At 55.7% G+C, this 23,062-nt stretch overlaps 1 protein-coding gene across 1 annotated transcript in view; it reads right to left on the bottom strand.

Moving 5' to 3' along the window:
- The window catches only part of Lama5 (laminin subunit alpha 5), a 45,504-nt gene extending 30,535 nt beyond the window's left edge, over positions 1–14,969 (bottom strand). The window contains exons 1-3 of the mRNA XM_057780118.1: positions 14,628–14,969; positions 10,157–10,309; positions 115–232 (exon numbers count right to left, since the gene is read on the bottom strand). Of these exons, the coding sequence (XP_057636101.1) occupies positions 115–232; positions 10,157–10,309; positions 14,628–14,948 (592 nt within the window). The 5' untranslated portion in view covers positions 14,949–14,969. The remainder of the gene's footprint in view (positions 1–114; positions 233–10,156; positions 10,310–14,627) is intronic.
- Positions 14,970–23,062: the final 8,093 nt, after the last annotated feature.

Below are 23,062 nucleotides of genomic sequence, written 5' to 3'. Positions count from 1 at the left end.
TCCCGTCTACACCAAGGTGGCACCGTCACAGGGGCAGGGTGTGGCATCAGAGGCCTTGAGGCAACCGTTGCCCCCGTGCAGAGACTCTCCGGCCTCGCAGCTCAGGGCACTCACAGGCAAAGAACTGCCAGGGCTGGTAGGTGTGGCCGAAGTCTGTGGACCGCTCCAGCACCCAAAGGTCGGGCCGAGGGGAGTTGGCGAACTTGATGAGTACATAGGCCACGTGGAACACCTGCAGGGGGACAATGACGTTAGGCACTGGGCCCCTCCGGGTACCTGCCCACCCTGTCACGTGTGAGGGACAGCAGGTGATGAAGGGGCCACACGTCTGAGGAACCTCTCAGGTCTGAAGGCGAAATGTCTTCTCCACAACTCCCCTGCCAGGGCAGGTTGGAACCACGGGAGAAAATAAACCTCCTCCTCTTCGTTTCAGTTACGTATATGAGCACAGTGAAGGAAAGGTCACTTAAGAGAACATGATACCAAAGCAGTTGGGTCACTGCTCTCACTAAACCTCACCACGTGGCTCTCAGGCCTCAGGAACTGGTTCGAAGGAGAAATGTGGATGATGTAGGAAACGTCAATTAGAACAGTCCAGAAGCTGGAAGGGGAGCTTCCTGCGGCATGCTGATTAAGAATGAAAGATCAGACAGAACCCCTGCAGACGCACGGACAATGAGGTCACACGGACAATGAGGCTCTAAGGAGTTGGCTCCATGAATAAAGCACTTCCCACCCAACAACCTGAAAACCCGAGTTTCATCCCCAGAACCCAACAGACGGAAGAAGAAGACCGACTCCACTCTGTGTATACCATGGCATGCATGCCTACACAACACACGCACATATATACACACAACAATACACAACACCAACAACATATGTGTATACCGTGGCATGCATGCCTACACAAACACATGCACATAAATACACACAACAACGTATGTGTATACCGTGGCATGCATGCCTGCACAAACACATGCATATAAATACACACAACAACGTATGTGTATACTGTGGCATGCATGCCTGCACAAACACATGCACATAAATATACACAACAACACACAACAACAACAGCAGCATAATAAAGATATATGGACGGGGGCTGGAGAGATGGCTCAGCACTTAAGAGCATTAGCCGCTCTTCCAGAGGACCCAGCTTTGATTCCCAACATACACACGGCAACTCACACGTCTATAGCTCTAGTTCCAGGAGATTCAATGCCCTCTTCTGGCCTCCATAGACACCAGCCATGTATGTGGTACACAGACAAGCACGCAGACAAAATACCAATACACATATGTGCAGCTGGGCAGTGGTGGTGCACATCTTCAATCCCAACACTTGGGAGGCAGAGGCAGGTGAATCTCTGCAAGTTCGAGGCCAGCCTGGTCTATAGAGCAAGTTCCGGGACAGCCAGGGAAACACAGAGAAACCAGTCTTGAAAAACCAAAAAGAATACATGAAGCCTTGGATTCATCCCAAGAAAAACATACCCGACCACTCCTCATTCACTCTTGGGCAGCACCTCCAAGTTTGATCTCATTTACTGTGCCCTAGGTCAGCCCACCAGCACCCATTCCAGGCGTGGCCTCTCCGATGCTGAGGAAGGGGAGAATGGTTTTCAGTCTGTCCATGAGTCTGAGAGCTGAGACGAATGCCCCCCACAAGCCCGGGACCCTGGAGCAAGATGAACAACAAAGGGAGGAGCCAACTGTCCAAGCTAGGGTCTGCTCCAAGAGCTAGAGCTAAGGAGGCCCATGGTGTGGGCAGGCTAGACCTGACCTGCTCAGGGAGAGATCCCACCTGCTAGCTGCTGCCCCGGTTTCTCGCCAATAGCAGGTGGATGTCATCAGGCTAAAGTCTGTCACCAAGTCTGTAGGACCCATGAGGAAGGGGCTGACGGGGAACCCTTATTCCAGGCTGTATCCATTTGCTGTCTGTCTTTGTGATAACACTCTGACTCTAAGCAGGACCTGAAGCAGAGCCCATGGAGGGATGCTGCGTACTGGCTTGCTTCCCTCCTGGCTTGCTCTGTTACCGTTCTTAAATAACCCAGGCCCACCTGCCTACAAGCGGCACCAGCCACTCCACCCATCAATCATTCATCAAGAAAATGTCACACAGACCAATCTGATGGAGGTGAGTCCCTCTTCAACTTGACAACAACAGCACAATTGACCCCTTGTCAACTTGAGGCACAAAATCACTGTTAACCTTTTTGGTTTTTCAAGACCGGTTTCTCTGTGTTTCCCTGGCTGTCCTGGAACTTGCTCTATAGACCAGGCTGGCGAGATGGCTCAGCAGTTAAGAGCACTGACCGCTCTTACAGAGGTCCTGAGTTCAATTCCCAGCAACCACATGGTGGCTCACTGCCATCTGTAATGAGATCTGGTGCCCCCTTCTGGTATGTAAGTGCACATGGAAGGAATGTTGTATACATGATAAATTAATTAATTAAATAAAATAATAATTAAAAAAAAACACTTAACCTTTCCTTCCCAGCCTTTCTCCATGACCCCTTCAATCTCAGCCCCCCTGCAACTGAAGCTTTACCTTCACCAACGGCCTCTCCAGGCGTCTCACAGTGACAAAGCGTCACAGCTTCTCTCCGTGACCCCTCCAATGCCGCAGCTTTCAGACCACCAAAACCACGTGGGGACTCTTACACGTTATCAAGTTTGCCTTAAGAAAAAGCCTTGAGCTTGTGGGCCACAGCTGCTGTGTGCTGACCCTGGGGGAATACTTCCCAGAAGATCTCACCTCAGTTACGCTCTCTTTTTAACAAATCATGGCTGATTTTGCAGCTCCAGCCAATGAGCATCGATTGTTCCAGGAAAGTAAAGAATTTCATATCAGCGGGGCTGGTTTCTGGTTAATCACAGCTGATTCTTTAGTCCCAGGTGACCAGAACTACAGAGTCTTCCCCTCCCTCCCCCAGCCAGAGACAGAGTTTCTCTGTATAGTCCTGGCTGTCCTGGAACTCACTCTGTAGACCAGGCTGGCCTTGAACTCAGAGACCCACCGGCTTCTGCCTCCCAAGTGCAAGTGCCACCACCACCTGGTAGAACCACACAGATTCTTAATTTAAAATATCATACAAATGATTCCAACAGTTTAAAGGGCTCTCAAATCAAACTCCCCTCTGAAGCTTCACAGGTCAGACCTCCACTGTGTGCGCAGAAGAGCTCAGAACTCCAAACTTCACCTTCCTCCCACACACGGTCAGGTCCACAGCAGTGCCCACTCCAGCAGCAAATTCTCTATTTGCTTCCGGTTGCTGTGATAAAAACTAACGGAAAGCAACTCGGGGAGGAAAGGATTTCTTTCTCATCTTACACTGCAGGAGCTAAGTCAGAAGCTGAAGCAGAGACCGTGGAGGAATTCCCGGCTTGCTTCCCAGATCTGCCTGCCTTCCTTCCTTCCTATTTTATGTGCATTGGTGTTCTGCTTGCACATATGTCTGTACTGGATGCCCTGGAAAGGGAGTTAGACACAGTTGTGAGCTGCCATGTGGATGCTGGGAATTGAACTCAGGTCCTCTGGAAGAGCAGCCAGTGCTCTTAACCTCTGAGCCATCTCTCCAGGCCCCCAGCTACCTTTCTTAAATAACCTGCCCAGGGACAGCACCACCCACAGCGGGCTGGGCGCTTCCACATCAGTCATTAATCAAGAAAATGCCCCACAGGCCAATCTGAGGTAAATGAAAATCCTTCCCAAAGGCACACACCTTCAATCCCAGCACTAGGGAGGCAGAGGCAGGTGGATCTGAGTTCAAGGCCAATGTGGTCTACAAAGCTAGTTCCAAGACAATCAGGACCACTCAGAGAAACCCAGTCGAGATACAGTGAGAGAGAGAGAGAGAGAGAGAGAGAGAGAGAGAGAGAGAGAGAGAGAGAGAGAGAGAGAGAATATGTCCTAGGAATGTATACATTCATGTCAAGTTGACAAAACTGAACGGCACACAGTCTGAGTCATTCTGAAGTCACCTAGTACTTCAGGCAGTACCACAAACCTTTGGGGCTCTAACCCTGGGGAAATCCAAACTACCCAGACCCCAAGCAGGAAGGACTCCAGGACCCTCAGACACAATCTGAGTGCTGTCCTTGCTGGGATAAAGGGTGGGGCCAGTACAACCTCTCCCAGGCACAGGCCTATTCATGGGCTGCCAGGACTGAGGTCATTGTCCACTTCGCTATGTGGGGGAGGGCAGGGAGATACCCCACCCAGGGGGTATCCTAGCCACTTCAGAGACAACCTTACACTCCACCTCACGCCTCAGACTCTTGTGCCCTGTGGCCCCCAAATGGAGGTCCAGCAGGTCCGGAACTGTGTGTAATGACAGAAGGACACCCATGAAGAAGACAGGCCGGGGACAGCAAGAGGCAAGAGAGAAACTTAGGCATAACAGACATGGACACTGGCTGCTCCTGGGAGCTGGCAGCCTGGCCCTCACGAGTCAGTCCCTGGGGCCCACCCCCGCCTTTCCCTGGGCCCAAAACCCAGGCTGCACCCTTGCTGGAGACTCTGGCCTTCCCCAGTCAGCTGGCCCTGCATTTTTCCCAGCTGAGAGCACTCTTACAAATACTGATTCCAAGCCGCTGATGAGCAGAGTAACAAGACATGAAAACTTCTACCCCTGTGCTGGGATGTGCTTATGCATCCCACCTTCTTTCTCCCTGTGTAGCTAAGCCAGTCACACGGCAGCCCTGGGCAGCTATCCTCAAGGTCTTCCTGGCTGCAGACACTGGAGAGTCGGAAGGCTGTGCCTAGCACCTCCCAGACGTCTCCAACCTGGTCTTTGCTCCCAGGACTGCAGCGGTGCCCGTGGTATGACCCGGGAAGGGCACGGACCCCTGGCTTCAGCCCTTCCCCCGCCACGCCTGCTCCGCTCAGCTGCCCAGGCAGCCTGACCTTTCTGCTGCTGCTGCTCAGCTCTTTGCAGAAGGAAAAAAATGTCTTTTAAAGCAAAAGGCAAACAAAAGCCGCTGGTTATTTTTAAAATTCTTGCTATTTTGGGGTAGGCACGTCTCCAGGGCAGCAGCCGGGGCCAAAGCTCTTGGCCACCATACCCCTCTTACCCCCTGCCCAGCCAGACCTCAGAGGGCCAAGATTCTAAAAGAGAGGTTATGCCCCCATAACCCTGCCTGACAACGCTGGCAACAGTCCCGTGAACCAAGCTGGGCATCCAGGGTGAGAGTTTAGGGAAGGCTCTAGGTTCAAGGTGACCATGTGGTCCCATGAAGCCGCTTCTCCACCCTAGAGATAGGGCAATGGGAAGAGGTACACAGAGAAGGGCCAAATAAGACAATTCCATGATGATATGAATGTTATAGAGCCCCAACTGGAAGACAGCACCTGTCTCCTGCATGGGCGGAGGTGATGCCAAGGTAGCCAGCCCTGGAACCACCTGGCACAGCGGCTCTAAGGAAGGCCAAGCACCTCTGGACATCACACATGAGGATGAGGGGGAGCTGGTGGGGTCTTCCAGGCCCTGGCATGTGGGTATGCAGAAGGTTAAGCCTCCTGGCTGGCAGCCTCGTAGACTCAGATAACACCTCACCAAGAGATGGGCCACAACTGGCACCTCCAGGAAGGGTCAGTGCTCTGCCCTGGCCCTCTGGGATCTAGGGAGACCTAGGCTGGTGGCTGTGGCACGCGTCCTGGGGCTGAGGGGACCTCCAACCCACCTTTCTAGAGGAGTGACTCAGCGGGCGTCCTGTGACTCAGCCTGCGACCTGCAGGAAGAAGGCGGGTTGCCAATTCCCGGGGACAGGCCAGGGTCCCAGGCGGTGGTGGGTGGAGGCAGGAAGCCCTTCCTAGCCCCAGGCGTCCGGCTAATGCCCTGACCGCTCCCTTCAGATCACGCTCCAGGGCACCTGGACCTTCTGAGTCCTGAAGACCTTGGGTGATAAGTCTAGCCCACAGTCTCTCTGTCCTTCCCACCTCACGTAGAGATCTGTTGCCGCCACAGAAGGGGCTGTGATGGGGCTGTGATAGGGTCTGCTCAGGTTAGCAGCTGGGTAAACAGGCAGAGCTGTTACTTCAACAGACATGGGAGTCCAAAAACAGGTCATGTGTGGACTCCACCCCAAGAGATAGGTAGGGGACAGAAAAGCCCAGGGAGCCAACCAGGCAAGCCCACCACTCAAAAACAAAAATAAAGACAAAACGGGAATTGGGTGCGGCTTAGAGGAGGAGTGTCTGCTTAGTATGCAGGAAGACCTGGACAGACGGCAAAGGAGTCAGATAATTCACTGAAAGCGTGGGATAGAAGTCTAAGGTATGGTATGGCACATGCCTGTAATTTTAGCACTTGGGAGGTCGAGACAAGGCATTCAAGGTCTAGGCATCAGTAGCAAGTTCAAAACCAGCCTGGACTACATGACAACATACAGTTTCATAAAAATTACAAGAACAAAAACCACACTATACACCCAGAACAGAATCATCTGCCCAATCCACAGGGATGTCCTAAGCACAGCAGAAAAACTGTAAAGGAACCAGCAGGGATGAGCGGCCCTGCAGGGGACAGGAGGCTGTCAACTAGGGTGTCCCTGCTAAGCAGATGCCAAGATCCTGCATAGCAGCAGGGGGCTGGGATGGGCTCCTGGACCCTGAACACCCCATCTGGCCCAAGCTCCCTGCCCCTCCTCCCCGTCACCCAGCCAGGTCAGGCCAGAAGGTCACCTAGAGGGGCAGAGGAAGTAGTTGATCCCAAGAGGACCCCCCACGGCTGAAACCCAAACAGTTTAGTCTCCTCTGAGAGGTGCAGCGACAACGAGAGGCCAGGGCAGCGGAGTTTGTTTAAAAACACAGAAAACAGGAAACCTTTGGGGGCCGCCAAGGCACGGGGACAGTCAGAGAGAGTGGCGTGGGAGGTGCACATCCCTTCACACAGAGAGAGCAAGGGATGATGTGTGTGAGGACAGTCGTATGTGGACACAGAGCCAGGGTGGCATCAAAGGGGCAACCAGGGTACCCGCGGCCCCTGGGGCCCGAGACCTCTCCTGAGCTAGGGGAGTGAGAAGAGGAAAGAGAGGGAAGAGGAGGAAGGTAGAGGAGGGGGAGGTAGCAGAGAAGAAAGAAGGGGAGGGGAGAGGTGGAGGCAGGAGATGGAAAGGGAAGACAATAGAGGGAGAGAGAGGGATTGGAGGGAGGGGAGGGGTAGGTGGGGAGAGGTATACAGGGTGAGGATGAAGCAACTTCCAGAGAGGAAAGAAGGGGACCCCAACTCGGGACTGGTTTGAGAACATACCTGCAGGACCTGTACTCTCCTACCCCGAGAGTCCAGCTAAAGGGGTCAGGTGGGCACAGCCCTGCACCTGTCCTGGCCCCTGGACTCTGTAACTTAAGCCTGGCCACAGCTATACTTCCTGCCACTTCCCTGGGCAACCCAACTGGTCTCAGGACATTGGCCACATGGCTGTGCGCCCAGCCAGGCCCAGGGAGCCATGCCAGAAGCTCCGGCCTCATGACCACTAGCAGCCGGAGACTAGCAAGCCTGTCCACAGAGCCCTCAATCCAGACAGCTTGAGGCAAGCAATTCAGCGCAGGCCTGCGGTATGTCTCAAGAGTCACTGAGCCACCACGCCTGGGGCTGGCGTTCTTGTTCTTCCAGTCAGAGAAGAAAACCTGGGGCAGGGGCAAGATCCAGTAACACAGCCATCCCTGGGGCGCAGGCCCCTCTCCCTGGCCTTATTTAACTTTAACCAACATTTTTAGCCTTAGGTCCACCCAGATCGGCCCTCATCCTAAGTGGCCTCAATGTCCTTGCATATTCTTTGCCCTGAGCCTGGTACCTCCAAAGAGTCCTGAAGCTCAGACCTTTGGGGCTGGCACCTGAGTAGTCCTCACACTACCAAGAGAGGACAAAGCCCCCTCCATCAGGAAGACTGACACTCCTCATCTCTTCCTTCGAGCTGACAACACAGGTAGGGAGGGGCTACTGCCAAGATGCCAGGTTTGCAGACTGGGGATAGAGAAAGAAGACACAGGCCTGGGCCAGCTGACTCATCCCTGCCTGCTGAGGGGCTGCCATGAGGCCTGAGCCCGGTTCCCTGGCACCAGGTCTGACTCTGGAAAGAGGAAGATGGGAACAGCAACCTGACTACTGGGCCCCAGAAACCTTCAGAGGATACAATGAGATATAAGAGCCCCCTTCAACCCTTGGAAGTCAGGCTAGGACTCAAGAAACTGGAACCTCTTCCCGACCCTCCCCAGCAGAAAACATCCTCTTTCTCGCTTCCAATAAAAGCCCAGTCTCTCCTAGGTGTCCAGTCCAAATGCCCTGGCTGCTCCCAGACAGGTGTCATGGGGACCAGCCTTCCAAGCCCAGTGCCAGCCTTGGACATAAGATCCAGGGCAGCCTAGCGGCCCAGGCCGCCCTCCCCAGGCCTGTAGGGCTCCCTGCCAGCCACCCCCACCTCTTCCCAGGGCATCCGCTTTCACCAGAACAAAGGCCGCTAGCCAGGCACTTCCTGATGCTTCCTGAAGGAGCCCCAGCCCAGGGCTAGCGCCTTGAAGAACTTCCCAGACCTGCAGCACAGACCCAGGAAGAACTCCCCCATGAAGGACTGGAGTCGGTCTGCCTGTCAATCCCAGAGCTTCCTGTCCCTACCATGGCTGGCAGTCACTGGGCCAGCAGTGACAAGGGCTGGAGAGGACAAAGAAAGCAGACAGGGAAGGCTGGTGATGGCCTCTTCTCAAACATAGCTGGACTGGGTTTCCTTTCCTGGTAAAACTGAGGCAGAGAGAGATAAGATGCCACCACGCCTGAAGCTTTCTCCCAGTTTAGGAGCAACCCAAGGCCTAATGGACAGAGGTGAGAACGAGGCTAAGAGGTGGCTCTGGGCCCTGGAGGTAGCCGAGTCCACTGCCCTCCTTCACTCCCACACTGCACTTGGGCATAGTGCCCACCTGCTCTGGGTTGCCATGGAGATAGGGCCCCTGTCCCCAGCACTATCTCACCCCTGCCTCCTTAGACCCAGCCAGGCAGGGCTGGGAGGAAGAAGGACCTGAGCACCCCTTGTTGCTGCCCCTAGTAAGTGATAATCCACATACAGGCCCTCTCATGGGTGCCCCACTGCTGTGTCAAAGAGGTGGCTTTGGGTTCAAAGAGTTTCTGACACCCCGAGGCTCCAGGGTACAGGGATTCAGATGGTGAAAAAGTTGAGAGATGAAGGAAATAGACCAGGTCAAGACCAAACCAGACAGCCCTGGGTGGGGTGACCGTCTCCTCCTTTCCCTCCTTCTCCACGATTGAGAATCCGGGTTCTGTGAGGTTCTAGACTACTCGCTGAGACCCGGTCTGCTCTCCAGCTGTCTGTCATGGGATACCAAGTGGGGAAGCAGGGACCTGCTGTCCAGGCCTGTCCCTCAGTCCGTCTGTGATGACACCTTACTCTGCCCACACCTCAGGCTGCGGCAGGCACAGAGACCCAGGAAGAAGCAGAGGTCAGCTGTGTTGGACTGGAAGGATGGCAAGTCTGTAGGATCAAACCCATAGCCGGCCCCGGCCCCAGGCCCACCAAGCCTAGTTCATCTACATACCCTTACCTAGGTCCCAGGGAGCCTCAATATGGCCAGTACTCCCATAAGCCATGATTCCAAAACAGAGTTTTGTGAGTGTGAACCAGTCCTGGAGTGACACCAGAGTCCCCAGGTCCTGTTCACCTTGGGGTAGCTTGCTCATCGCTGAGAAACAGCCAGATCTACCCTCCTGCCCGCACAGGAGCCTGGAGGCCTATGAGGGTTCAGAGTGGCCAGCCTGGGTTCAGTCACTGACCCTCTGACCTAAAGGTGGTCACCACCACACAGGTATCTCAGGAATGTCCACTTCTACCAGGCTCCCTCCACATTCCTGCGCCCCTCCCATCTCCATCAGGAATTCCTTAGAGTAAACACCAAGGCGACGCAGAGGGCACGAGGGGCCCTAAGGCAGGGCTGCCAGGCCTTCCTGTGCCCCGCCAGCACCAACTCTGGTGTGCCCTTTGCCGGTGCCCCTTTCAGTCCCCTCTGCCTGTGCTGGCCCTGCTCCCAGCAGCCCTGTTCCAGGCTCTGCCTCCCCGGATGATGACCTCACCAATCCCATTGTCTTGTGCCCAAGGCGAGCTTGGTGGCTGGAGAGGCACAGACAAAAATGAACCCTACCTGGCCCAGGTCCAGCGTGACGTTGACCTCATTGTACTCCAGGCCACGGGACAGGGGTGGGCTCTGCCACCAGCGCTCGGTGCCATCTATCGCGTTGCTCACAGGGTGTGCCTTGTTGCTGTTGGCAGCTGTACAGATGTCACAGTACTGGCCCTGCAGGGAGAAGATGGCCAGATGTCCAAGAAGGGCTAAGCACCCTTCTCTCCTCTAGACCCACCATCCTGTCATAGGAACCCTGGGTCCCCCAAACTGGTCTCAGTCCTCAACCTTCCCATCCTCAACTTTCAGTTACTAAATCAGTTCAGGAGATATGGCTCACATTACAGGAAAACCAGCTTCTCCCTCCCCCCCATTATTTAATTTTTTTTTTAATATTTATTTATTTATTATGTATACAATATTCTTTCTACGTGTATGCCTGCAGGCCAGAAGAGGGCACCAGACCTCATTACAGATGGTTGTGAGCCACCATGTGGTTGCCGGGAATTGAACTCAGGTCCTTTGGAAGAGCAGGCAATGCTCTTAACCACTGAGCCATCTCTCCAGCCCTTTTTTTTTTTTTTTGGTTTTTCGAGACAGGATTTCTCTGTGGTTTTGGAGCCTGTCCTGGAACTAGCTCTTGTAGACCAGGCTGGTCTCGAACTCACAGAGATCCGCCTACCTCTGCCTCCCGAGTGCTGGGATTAAAGGCGTGCGCCACCACCGCCCGGCTTAATTTTATTTTTATGTGCATTGGTGTGAGGGTGTCAGGTCCCTTGGAACTGGAGACACAGACAGTTGTGAGCTGCCTTGTGGGTGCTGGGAATTGAACCCAGGTCCTCTGGAAGAGCAGTCAGTGCTCTTAACCACTGAGCCATCTCTCCAGCCCAAAACCAGAGTGTGAGGAAACACCTGCTTTAGGTGAGGAAAATCAAGGCAAGCCTCCATGGGAAGGCAGCGTCAGAGGCATTCTGGGTAAAAGGAGTATGCTCTGGCCGAGGGCTGGCTATGGGAAAGGCTCTGGGGGATTGACTCAGCCAAAGAGCAAGAGAGATGAAAGCAGGTGAGACACCCTTCACCCCTACCGACAACCACACTACCACTCTCCCTGCAAGGAATCCCACAAAGGGATAGTGTGTGTGTCTGTGGTATATGTCTGTATGTATCTGTATGTGTGTGTCTGTGGTATATGTCTGTATGTATGTGTATGTGTGTGCCTGTGTGCATCTGTGTGTGTGCACATGTGTGTGTGGGTCTGTGTGTGTGTGTGCACATGTGCATGCGGTCCGTGTGTGTGTGTGTGTGTGTGTGCGCACGCGCGCGCGGGTTTGTGTATGTCTGTGTGAGTCTCTGTGTGTGTGTCCAAGCATGTGTGTAAGAGTAAGAAAGAAAGAGCTATTAGGAAGAGGAATCATTTGGGGAAGAGGGTTCATGGGGGAGTCAGATGCCCCCCCACCTGTGCCTGAAGGCCCCATCCCAGCATGTCCAGTACTTCTAGGTTGGGTCTCCAGACAGGAGTTAAGCTGTCTGCATCTTGTGGGGGGGCTCTGGCAAAATGCAAAGATGTGGGCAGTGGCAGGAGAGGCCTGGGGCTCCCAACTGCTGTGTCTGAGGTCTGGGACAAAGCCAAGTCAAGATGCCCTGGGAGCCTCAGTGTTCCCATCTGCAGGGTAGGGATAATGTTGCCACTGCCATGAGCAGATCACACACAGGGCCTGGCAGCTGCTTCAGTCGCAGCCCAGCCACCTGGTAGGAAGTCCCAGCAAAGTCCTAGCCTGCTGTCCTGGTAGGTGAGGGGAGGTGCCATGGCTCCAGGCCAGGAGAACCCCCTCCACCCCCCAACTCCACAGGGAAACTGGACCTGTCCTACAGAGAGGAAGCCCTGGAGACTTGACACTGATGGTGGCCCAGAAAGTGACCCCACTCCTCCCAGACTGAGCATGGGGTACAGGACTTCTTTCCGAAGAAGCCTGCCCCAATTCGGAGGTCTCAGTGGCAACAGAGCCTCCAGCCCCCACCCAAGTCCAGCTAGCTCTGGACTTCCACCTTTGTGTGGTTCCCAGAACCCCAGGTGTTGACCTCTGGGGAGCTCCTGCCTGGCAGCCTGTAGGGGCATTGGCACTTGCTGTTCTGATCTTGGTTTAGATGTCAACCTCAAGGCATTGTTCTGGACCACCCAAGAAGCTGGCCTGCCCCCTGCCAGACACTGCCTACTGTATTTATCCCCACACCAACTATCTGGATGGTCCCACAGGGGCCAAGAGCGCTTTGGTGTTGGACACACCTTTGTACTCCACCACCCACAGTTGCCTCTTAGAGGAGCTAGGACTATGGTGAACCTGTCTGTCAAGCCTCACCAATGATCCCCTAACTGCTCTCAGAGCCACAGGATGGAACAGGGGACCAAGGGGTTCACCGATAGGACCCTGCCCCTGTGGGTACCAAGCAGGATGGGGTGGGCAGGCCTCATAGAAAGGCTTCCTGTCGTCCAGACCACATGGACTCCAGAAGTCAGGCCCAGGCTCAAGCATGCAGGTGGGTCTCCAGTTTCCCAGAAGTTCAGGGAAGCCGGTGTGTGTCCCTTTCTAGGCAGTAGAGAGGGTCTTGAGAGTAAGGAAGTCGCACTGAGAGTTCCCAACCAGCTATTTACTGAGCAGCAAGCCACAAGCACCCTTGGTAGCTGGACTTCCCCCGCTGACCTCTGGCTGAGAGCAGACAGGGCTAGGAAACCAGGCTTCCTTCACCCCTCTGCTGCAGAGGGGTCCTGCCAGGAACAGAACTAGGAAGCATAGGGGTTGATTAGGAATTTCCCTTCCAGTGAGTCACCAATTGCCCTGAGTGGAGGCCAGCAGAGCTCTTCTGATGCCCACCTAACCCTAGAAGGGTAGAAGTGCCAACCCACACCCCACCTTGCCCAGAGGCCCTGTGGGAGTCACTCAGGCTCCTACCTGGGATGCCCAGTCCCTCTTCTTGTCATAAAGAGTCCCTGACTCCCTGGGGCCATGCTGTGAGGTTGGGTGTTCAGGCTAACCCCTCAGATAGTAGGTGCCGCAGAGAGGGGCTCAACCTCTGACCACCCGGCTGGGCCTTTACCACTATGCGAAGGAAATCACCTCCATCCAAGCCAGGAGCCCTCTGGGAAGGCCCTGTGGGCAGGTAGAGCCGGGAACCGCCGTGTGGGGTGTAGACATGGACTTGAGTTCTCATCCCAGGGAGCCCTGTTAGTCCCTCTGGGTCAGGTCTGAAGGTCCCGACTGGGCCCCCTCTTGAGACCCAGCTCCCTGACACTATACCCAGGGGACCACACAGGCCAAGAGGTACCCCCACTTCCAACTGTTCACCTCAGATAGCTCCTGCTGACTTAAACGGTTTCAAAAAGCAGGTGTTTGTAACTTTCCAGGCCTCAGTTTCCCCGCCTCTGTGGCCCACACACGTTCTTACTCTCAGACTTAGAAGCCAGAACATGGGGGAGCCTGGCCCTTCTCAGCTCCCCCCACACCTTGGAGGCTCAAGGGTGGGCTAAGTGGGCAGCTCGGAGGGTGGTGGTCAGGTAAGCAGTCAACAGAAGTAAGCTCCTTCATTTCTCCCCTTTCTCCACCCCGACGATCTTATTTCCATCTACTTTCTGCCTCCTCAGCCTCCTTCCAGGAAGATGAAGTAGGTCCCTAGAGGGCAGCTAAACTTACTGGGCCCTTAGGGCTCCGAACTCTCCTAACACCCTAAAGTGAGGCAGGGGTCCTGCAAAGGGACTACTTAGCCCACCTGCAGGTTCAGCATGAAAGCCGGGCCTCCGGGGAGTCTCTAGGCACAGAATCCTATCTCCTGGGAGACTGAAGCCCAACGACTAGCACCTGCCGGGCCGGGGGCAGCCCCTGATGGCCCACAGGTGTTCCCGCTCAGTTAAAGCTTTGCCCGCCTGCGCTCTCCCACCGTCCTCTGGAGTTCCCAGATCTCAAGCAGAGAAGCTTCAACTCTTGGCTGGGACAGTGAGACCCAACACCCGAAGAAAGGGCGCCGGCGCGGCTTCCGCGCTCATTCCGTCGTCCCCATCCGGGAGACCAACAGGTTCCAGCCTGTCCCGGGAGAAGAAGGAGCTCCCGCCCCCTCCTCACAGTCAGCGGGCACCCTGGCCAAGTCCCGCCCACTCAGGGATCCGGGACTCAGGGCCGCCAGGGACTGCTCACCGGTCCCCTCCTGCCTAGGTCAACCCCCCCACCCGAGCTTCACCGGCCCCTGGGGCCCTTGGTTCGCGACCCAGACACTTCATTGGCTCTTCCCGAGGCACGTGCAGTTTCTGCACGAGTTTCGGTGGCTGCGTTAGGCGTCCTTCTTGGTCCATGAAAACGTGGGACCCGGGGTCCTGATGGAAGAGTCGGTACTTAGACTCCCGCACACACACACCCGGCTCGGGGAGCCCTAGGAGTCGGCTGGGTTCAGGCTCTGGAGTAGGAACCGCAGGATGGTGTAACCAGCTCCTCCGCCCCGTGCTCACCTGGATAGTCTGGTTGGGATCCCCGCCGGCCACCGGACCCCCAACCAACTTGCAGTAAAGGTCCTCGGTGGGGCGTGAGGCACTGCGCGCCGGGGCCTCCTCGCCGCAGGTCGCGGACGCGGTGATGCGGGCGCCCTCCGCCAGGTTGAAGTAGGGCGGGTGCAGGCTGAAGCCATCGCCCCCGAGAGTCCGCGCCTCGCCCCGCAGCGCCAGCCCAGCCAGCAGCAGCAGGAGGAGCGGCGGCGGAGGTAGCGCGGGGCTCCGGGGGCCACAGGCGCGCGGTGCGCACCCCGCGCACAGCCGCCCTCCGCGCTTCGCCATCTTCCTGCTGGGGGCAGCGGCTCTAGGGACAGCGCGCGCCGCAGGAGCTTAGCGAGTCTAGTTTGGGGCGGCCGGCCCGGCTGACTCCGCCTGTCCGAGGACGTCAGGCCCCGCCTCGGCCCGCCCTGGCGCCCGAGTCCTGTGCCCCGAGGAGGGGGTTGGGGAAGGGCACGAGGGAGGGGGCGGCCTGGGGACCTTAACCCTTCGGACCCCGGCCAGACCAGCGTCCCGGAAGGGACACCTGCTGGCCCCCGGCCAGACCGTGGGAACTTGAAGCTACTGAGCCTTTCCTCTCTCCCAGGTCGAGGCTTCGATCCTTAGGAAGACCCCCCCCCCAACTTGCTTTTAACCTGGATGCTCGGAACCCCAGCAAATGGGCCTGCCTCTACCCGCCCAGAGGCTCCCTTTTTGTTTCCCTAACTTCAAACAGGTCTCAGCCACCTGGCGCCTCCCCGTTGCCCTATCCTGTTACTCTCTTCCTTCTCTGTTGGTGTTTGTATAAACTGTGTGTGGCCGTGGGTGGGGGCCCAGAGGGGATATGATCTGCAAACGGTCGGGAAAAGACTAGACAGGAGGGGACCCCCAGCTTCCTCCATTGTCGGGGCAGATTTAGCCTCGTCTACCCGTATTGGCTAAAAATCCTCTGCAATAAGGAATCGATCAGGACAGGAGTGAATGAATGACACAGGTGCCCGCCCATAGGGCATTTCCAGGGACGCTCATTGCCCTGTAGGTGCCAGTCTGAGACTTTGGTTACCCATCTTTTAAGCAAGCTGTGTCTCTTGCTCCTGTGTTTGGGGGGTACAGTGGGCTCCATTTGATCTGCCAGGCTGAGTCCATGCTGCAAGAATCAAGGGCCCTAGAGGCTGAGCTTAGATAATTGTGGACTTCACTTCAGCCACAGCCTCTGGATCTTCTCCCCTTGGATCCTAGGGCCTAACGCATCTTCAGGAAAGTCCCAGGCGGGTAGGAGTGGGATACAGCAGCAGGGCTAGCAGCTCCCCCTAGTCTGCTCGCCAGGCCACTTTGGGGGTAGGGCTCCCATCTTCCTGGGCCTTCTGGATAATGTCCCAAGGGTCCGAGTGGGTTCCTGATGTAGTGTCCCGGCCGTGTCCTGACCCGTAGTTGTTAGGAAAGGTTGCACCACCCTCATGTCTTCCTGGCTGTCCCCAGCCTCCTACAAATCTTAAACCCCAAGGGGCTGGGTGGCTCCCTGCCTCCGTTGAAAACAGGTCAATTCGACTGAGACAAGCTGGCCTCCCTGGATCCTTCCACCTTTTCTTCCATAACCTCCCTCTCAGTTTCCCACCTGGGGGAGGGCTAGGCAGCGGCTTCCCTTCGCTGTAAAGGCTGGGTGTGGGGGAGGGGCTGGTCCAGGGAGGGCGGGAGACAGGGAGGAATCTGGAATTCAGTAGAGTAGGCTGAGGAGCAGATTTATGGCCCCGTGTGAGGCACAGCTGGGTCAGTAGCAGGTTCCCAGAGGGCTGGCCCCACCCTCCTACTGCCTGGAGGCCCCACCATGCCCATCAGGAAGCTGTTCCAACCCCTATTCCCTTTGACAACTGGGGGGTCCAAACAGCCTGAGGCTGAAAGATAAAGTATTAAAGTGTCTGCCCGCCGGGCTTGATAGCCTGCTGACTTCATGTGGATTTCTTGAGGAGCTAAAGGGCAAAGGTTGTGCCAAGACTCCTCTGAGCCCCCTAGTGGCCAGGCCAGATGTACTTGGGATTGGTCCCAGAAGACTGACCAGTGGAAGACAGGGGCAGATACCTGAGAATGTGCTGACTCAGCCCAACAGCCAGCAACTGGAGGGTTAACCCCAAGCTAGCTACTTCCCAGCAGACAGCTGCCCCGAGAGCAACTGGTGGCCGGCAGAGCAGGGCGGGTGATGTGGGCACAGGGCATTGTGGTACAGGACTGGCAAGGTATCCACACTCTACCCCTACCCTGTAGCAGCTGGTGTGCCTGCACCAGGAGGGAGCAGCTGGAGCTGGAGCCGGGGAACGGAGCAGGAGGAGATATCCCACGAGGTCGTTTCCTCGGCCCACTCCTCTCTGTACTCACACCTACCCCCATTCCCTCCTGACCGGATCCCAGTCTTCGCTACAGTGGGCCAGGATTTTCAATTTCCTCTAAATCATAAGCAACCCAGTCAATTTTATTCCTCATGGGTGGAGGCAGTCGATAGTTTGAACTTTAAAGAGAGAAGGAATTAAATCAGTTACTTCTGTTCTCAGGTGTGCCTTTTGGGATCTTTTGGGCACCAGTCCCCAGGGCTGACTCCTTTCTTCTGTCAGCCCAGACATCACCAGAGGGTTCTGTCGAGCACCTACAGAAGAGGGTGCCTGTCTGGCCTGAGGGAAGCTGGCCTTGAGAGGCCCGGGCTCGGGGGGGGGGGGGGGGGGGGGGGAAGCAGAGGGGTCAGCTGCAGCTTGTGGAGGAAGAAGTCTGGCGTGTTTCTCCTATTCCAATGACACACTAGGGGTTCACATCAGCCCCTGAGCCACCCACCCTGGGGACTGCTGTTGGAAACAGCCAGTGAGTCATCTGCCTCAACTCTAGACGCCCGCAATGGGAGCCTCTGGGGAATCACCCGGAGGACAAGAGGGTGCCCCTTGTTTACACTCAAGTGTGTCACTAGGGTCCAGTCTTTGGCTGGCTGCCGCACCTTCCCAGAGAGTTGACTCTCACCACCTCACAGCTGAAAAGAGGGTCCAGTTCTGTGCCTCCACAGGGACAGGCTTTGGAGAAAAACCAGTATGGAAGCCACATTCCCTTTCTCAGGGCTGCTCTGAGGCCCTTTCAGGGAGCCAGTGGGAGAACCTCTATCCCTGCCCATGGCCGGCCGCCAGGAGCCAGCAGCAGGGCTGACTCTGGCAGCTGCTGTCAGCAAGATCCAGCTCTGTCCTCCAAAGATTCAGGTTGGGCAGATGCCAAAAAGAATCACAGCCCTGAGAAGCTGACATCAGGATGTCGTAAACCCAAAGGACAGCATCTGGCCTCTGTTGACCACTGTTTGGCAGAGTAGTACATGGTGTCCCTCCGTCAGCACTGTGCACTGTGAACCCAGCCTAGAGCTGGGGAGCTTGGTGATCTGGGGGTCAGCAGTCGTGGTACCTCAGAGACCCCTCCCCCAAGCTCGGAGAACCCTGTCCCAAGGGCAACTACCTGGTCTAACCTCCCAAAAGACTCCTGGTTCCTGCACCCATAAGGGTGGGTCTGAGGGCTACTAGACATCTCTGGCCTGAGACAGGACCTAGAGACAGTTCCTGGCTGTTCTTCAAGCAGGAATGTCTCCCCTCATGGTTCTTTAGAACCTTCAAGCCTTGGTTCCATGAAGATATATGTATACCTGCACATAGTATACTGTCTTGTTTCCACAGGAGAACCTAAGGTCCAAGCAGTACATCACCTCTGCAGGCACTGACCCAAGGGTGGGGGCCTGATAGGTGGGGTGTGTCAGGAGAGAGTATAATGGTGGCTCAGGCCACAAGCACTACACAGGGCTCCTCAAGGTTCCTCTCCCTACCCAGCTTCTCTTCTCCACAGGTCGGATGAAGATGTAACTTTAGCTGGATGTCCTGAAGAGAGGGGAACACTTATAACAGGTATACAATCTAGGGAGGCTTCAATGCAGAGGTCAATGTGATGCTCAAGAATTCAGGGTCCAACTTGGATGCTCCCCCAGCCTTAGTGAGTTTATCTAAGGGTTGGATTCAGACCACTAGTGGATAGGATGAGGAATAAGTAATAGTCCAACTTCTGGGTTCCCCTGCCCTGAGCCCAGACTGTTTTCAGAGAAAAATCTATGTTCCCAGGGAGACCCCTCGTCACTACACCCCAATTATTTTCTTTTTTTTTTTTTTTTTTGGTTTGTCGAGACAGGGTTTCTCTGTGGTTTTGGAGCCTGCCCTGGAACTAGCTCTTGTAGACCAGGCTGGTCTCAAACTCACAGAGATCTGCCTGCCTCTGCCTCCCAAGTGCTGGGATTAAAGGCGTGCGCCACCACCGCCCAGCAACCCCAATTATTTTCTTGTTGATCCAGCCACTTCCGCGCCTGAGGGGGGCGGGGTCAGGAACCGGAAGGATGGACCTTCCCAGAAGCATCCCCTACAGGTGAGACACCACTGCATCCAGGCCAGACATCTCCTCTACCTGACAGCTCACAAGGGGGCCAGCCCTTCGCCTGGGAGACAAATGTCAGGTCATTCTAGGCCCACCAGCTTCCTGAAAGGGATAGGCCTGAGGACTCCAGGTGCCAGCAAATAAAAACTGTCCTTCTATGGTGAATCAGCTCCTAGGAACTATGTGGGAGAGAAAGCATCTGCATACCTCCAGGCACCTCGCTGCTGAGAGATACAGCGTTTGGGATCCATCTTGCCTTCTCTACTCCATCCCCATCACCTCCTAGATAGTACCCTGAGAGGGCAAACCTCTAGAGAGAGAGCAAGAGGAGCTCTGGGAACAGTGGGAGACTGGCATGCAGGGATGCTGTGCTCAGCCCCAAGGCTGCCCTGAACTCCCCTAGTACCAGTGCTCCAACAGGCCCCTCCCTACCCTGGCTGGTCAAACTGGCTCCCATGGGTCAGGTGGAGGGGGGGCAGTGAGGGCCTGTGAGAGGTGCCCACAGGCAGCCTTATATGGCCAGGAGGCCTTCAGCTCAGAAGGAATGTTCTCCTGAGGGAAGGCCCTGGGACAGAGCCTGTGTGCTGCAGGGGAAAGGCTTTCTGGACGGTCGAGCTGCTTCCCACGGGCCTTCTGGCCACAGCCCAGCAGAGGAGCTTCGGGAGTATGGACGTGTGGGGTCCTTAAACTCAAACTGGGCCAGGGTTTCCCGCACTGGCAGAAACAGAACTGGAGGTCTGCTTACCCTACGCACACCCACCAGACAGTTCTCCTTCACCTGGGCCCAGCAGCCCCACTCTTCGCCAAGAGCAGCCCCTCTGCCCACCCTCATCTCTCCTAACCCTCCTCATTCCTCTCAGGCTGCTTTCTGCCTCTCTGTCTCTACCTCCATCTTTATTTCTGCTTCTCTCTGTATCTTTTTATTACAATTTCTGTCTGTTTTTGCCTCTGTGTTTCTGTCTTTATCTGTTTCTCTCTCTCCCCTCTGGTCAGTGCCATCCCAGACCTTCCAAACTCAGCAACAAGGACTGGAATGGTCCTGACAGGACTGGGCTGGACAGTGGACCATACCCTGGACCCCCAAGCTGACAGGCCCCAGTTCTGCAGCTGCCATAGGGCTGAGTTTCCAGAAGCTTCTCAGACCTGCAAGTGCCCCTATCCTGCCCCCAAGTCTCTTCCACCTGCCTTCTGGGAACCCCTCCTCACTGTCCTCAGAAGCTGTGCCCTCACATGACTCCCTCCCCAGAGCCCATCCCAAGGCACCCAGAGCACCCACCCCCATGTTCTCTTACTCAACATCTTATTTGTGATATAGCTTGAGGCTACTTTAGGGGCTAGTCACTCCAGGGCACCAAGATCCTGCCTCACACTGGCAGGTGGCGCTGGGCCTGGTTCTCATTCATAAGGATCATGGGACATGGGATCCTTACACAGCAAGGTAGCTTCCCATCCTTCCTCCTCCACCACGGAAGCTGAAGCGCTGCACTGCCCCAGCTCAGGGAGGAGAGTGCTGTCCCTGGAGGCGGCGGCGGCGGCTGCTGCTGCTGCTGCTGCTGCTGCTGCTGTCCTTTCACCGAAGGCCCCTGAGGAAACTGCAGCATGGTTTGTGAGAACTAAAACCAGCATCAACGGGCAGCAGAACAGCCTGTGTGACTGCCGTTAGAAGTGATGTGGAGGCTAATAAACACAGCCAAACTCTGACCACCGCCTGGATGGTAAGCTCCATGAAGATACGGGATGACCGAGGAACACTTTGGGAGACCTTTTGCGCAAGGCTAGCACGCCGAGACCACTGGTCACAGGGACTGAGTCATGGCTCCATGAAGCTATGGGATGACCGAGGAACACTTTGGGAAACATTTTGCGCAAGGCTAGCACACCGAGACCACTGGTCACAGTGACTGAGTCATGGGTATATCCAAGAAGAATGTGGGGGCTTTTCTTGATAATAAACACTTTATATGTCTCCATTAAAAATCAAAACAGTAGCCAGACTGTGGAGGTACAGGCCTTTAATCCCAGTACCATGGAGACAGATACAGGCGGATCTCTGAGTTGGAAGCCAACCTGGTCTACAGAGTAAGTTCCAGGACAGTCAAGGCTACACAGAGAAACCCTGTCTCAACCCCACCCCACCCACCTCACCCCCCAAAAAATCAAAACAGTATCAGCAAAGAGTTAATGACTCTGACTCACTCAGCTCCGCACACAAGAGCCTGTGAGGTGGGATGGTTCTGCGCACTTAAGCCCAGTGCTGAGTCACTGCTAGATCCAAGTGGCCACGTGACTCAAGGTCCATTCCACCACGGTCTCTTCCTGTGCCACGTGCTGGAGGCTGAGCAGAGAGACAGGCTAAGTGGGTTAAGGACTCGGTGCTCAGACATCGTCTTTGCCACCTGAGGCCTACAGGGGTGGTCTTTGCTCTGTGGCCCCTGAGCAGAGCCACGAGTGATTAAATAGTGTGAGGGGATTGACTGCACACACAGCCGAGGTGCAGCCACGTTGGCAGGCTGGTGGCAACTCTAGAAGGTACAGACCCTTGACTCATGGAGCCAGCCACAGGGCGTTGCGCATCCAAGTTTACAGTCCCCACAGCTGAGAGGTGGAGGTGGCCCAGTGACTGCCAGCCATGACTAGCACCGGAAGGAGGTTCCTGTAGGAAGAGAGAAAGACTTGTTCTTCCACCGACCTGGAGGGCCAACTCTTTCAAGAGGCTGTCCAGGGCTGGATGTGGACAGCTCAGAACACGCTGTGGCCTTGGCCCTCCTGGGTGTCAAAGGGAGGCTCAATTGTGCAAGATCAATGACTGGATCTGGTCTTGGAGCCGATGGGGGACCCTGAGGGCAAGGCAGGTGCCTGGGGCTGATCAGGCTGTCAGTCAGTGGAGGCAGGGCTATGTCCTGGCAACCGTGGCTACACAGACTTCGGGCAGCAGCTGGGCCATCACCTGCACTAGAAAGCCTCAAGGCCTGCACCCATGTTTAGGTTTGCAGTGGATCCAGGATGCCCAGCTCGCACACTAGAGAGAGATACCATGGGAACCCAGGAAGTAAGAGCTATGGGCCCTCCTGTCCTGTCTTAAGTAGACCCATCAGCCCAGGGTCCTGTGGAGTCTGGAGTCTGGCTGGAAAAGCTCCATCCCATCCCATACACAGGAGACTTGGTGCATGTCTTCTCAGGGTCTACAGCGCTTCAAATTAAGAAGTGATAGATACCCAGCTACTATCCTATCATTGGCCGTCACCCCAGACTGATAGATAGCAGATGGCTAGGAAAGTCCCATGTGGGCAGAAAGTTCAGAAGGAACTTGTGGTGCCCAGCTCAAGTTCCTTGATGTGGGAGGTGTTACCACAGCGAGATCCTGTAAGGCCTGCAGGCCGCTCCTGGCCAGGCTGGGCAGCTTTCAGTTCAGGCCAGGCTATCCGGGAACATGGAGGTCACACCTGGAAAGTAGCTATGCTCCTACCTACGTGAAAGGGGGGGAACTAAGATGGAGGCTCTGCTCCAGGTCTCTGTCCCAAGTTTCAACATTAGCAAAATATTTGTCCTATGACTCTTGAGTGGAGATACATTTCCAGGGAATGCAAACACAGGAAGACTCGCAGGCTCCTGCTTGCTGAGGATGCCTGTGTGGGAGGAGGTGCGCTGTAAGTAGTGTTCTCCGCAGGGATCTGTATGTTGTCCCAGCAGCCAGCTGAGGGGCTTTCTCTCGGGACCCCAGCAACAGTCCTGCTAAGGGTGGGAGGGAGAGCCGCTGCGTCATCTCCTGACAGGAGGACCCAGGCTCCTAGTGGCTGGTGATGCTTGGATCCCAGCTCTCCCCAGCCTTGCTATGCTGTCAGGCAAGACGTGACCCCTGGTACCCCTGGACACAGTGTGAATTGTGTGTTACCACCCTGGTCACCATCTGCCTTGGGCCCTCTGACCCAGTCCCGGAGACACCTCTGTGCATGGAGCCAGGGGCCACTTCCTGGCCTCAGCAGGCCTGT

The sequence above is a fragment of the Chionomys nivalis genome, chromosome 9 (genome assembly GCF_950005125.1).
Source record: "Chionomys nivalis chromosome 9, mChiNiv1.1, whole genome shotgun sequence".
NCBI classification, from domain to species: domain Eukaryota; kingdom Metazoa; phylum Chordata; class Mammalia; order Rodentia; family Cricetidae; genus Chionomys; species Chionomys nivalis.
This window is presented reverse-complemented; position numbering and strand designations above follow the sequence as displayed.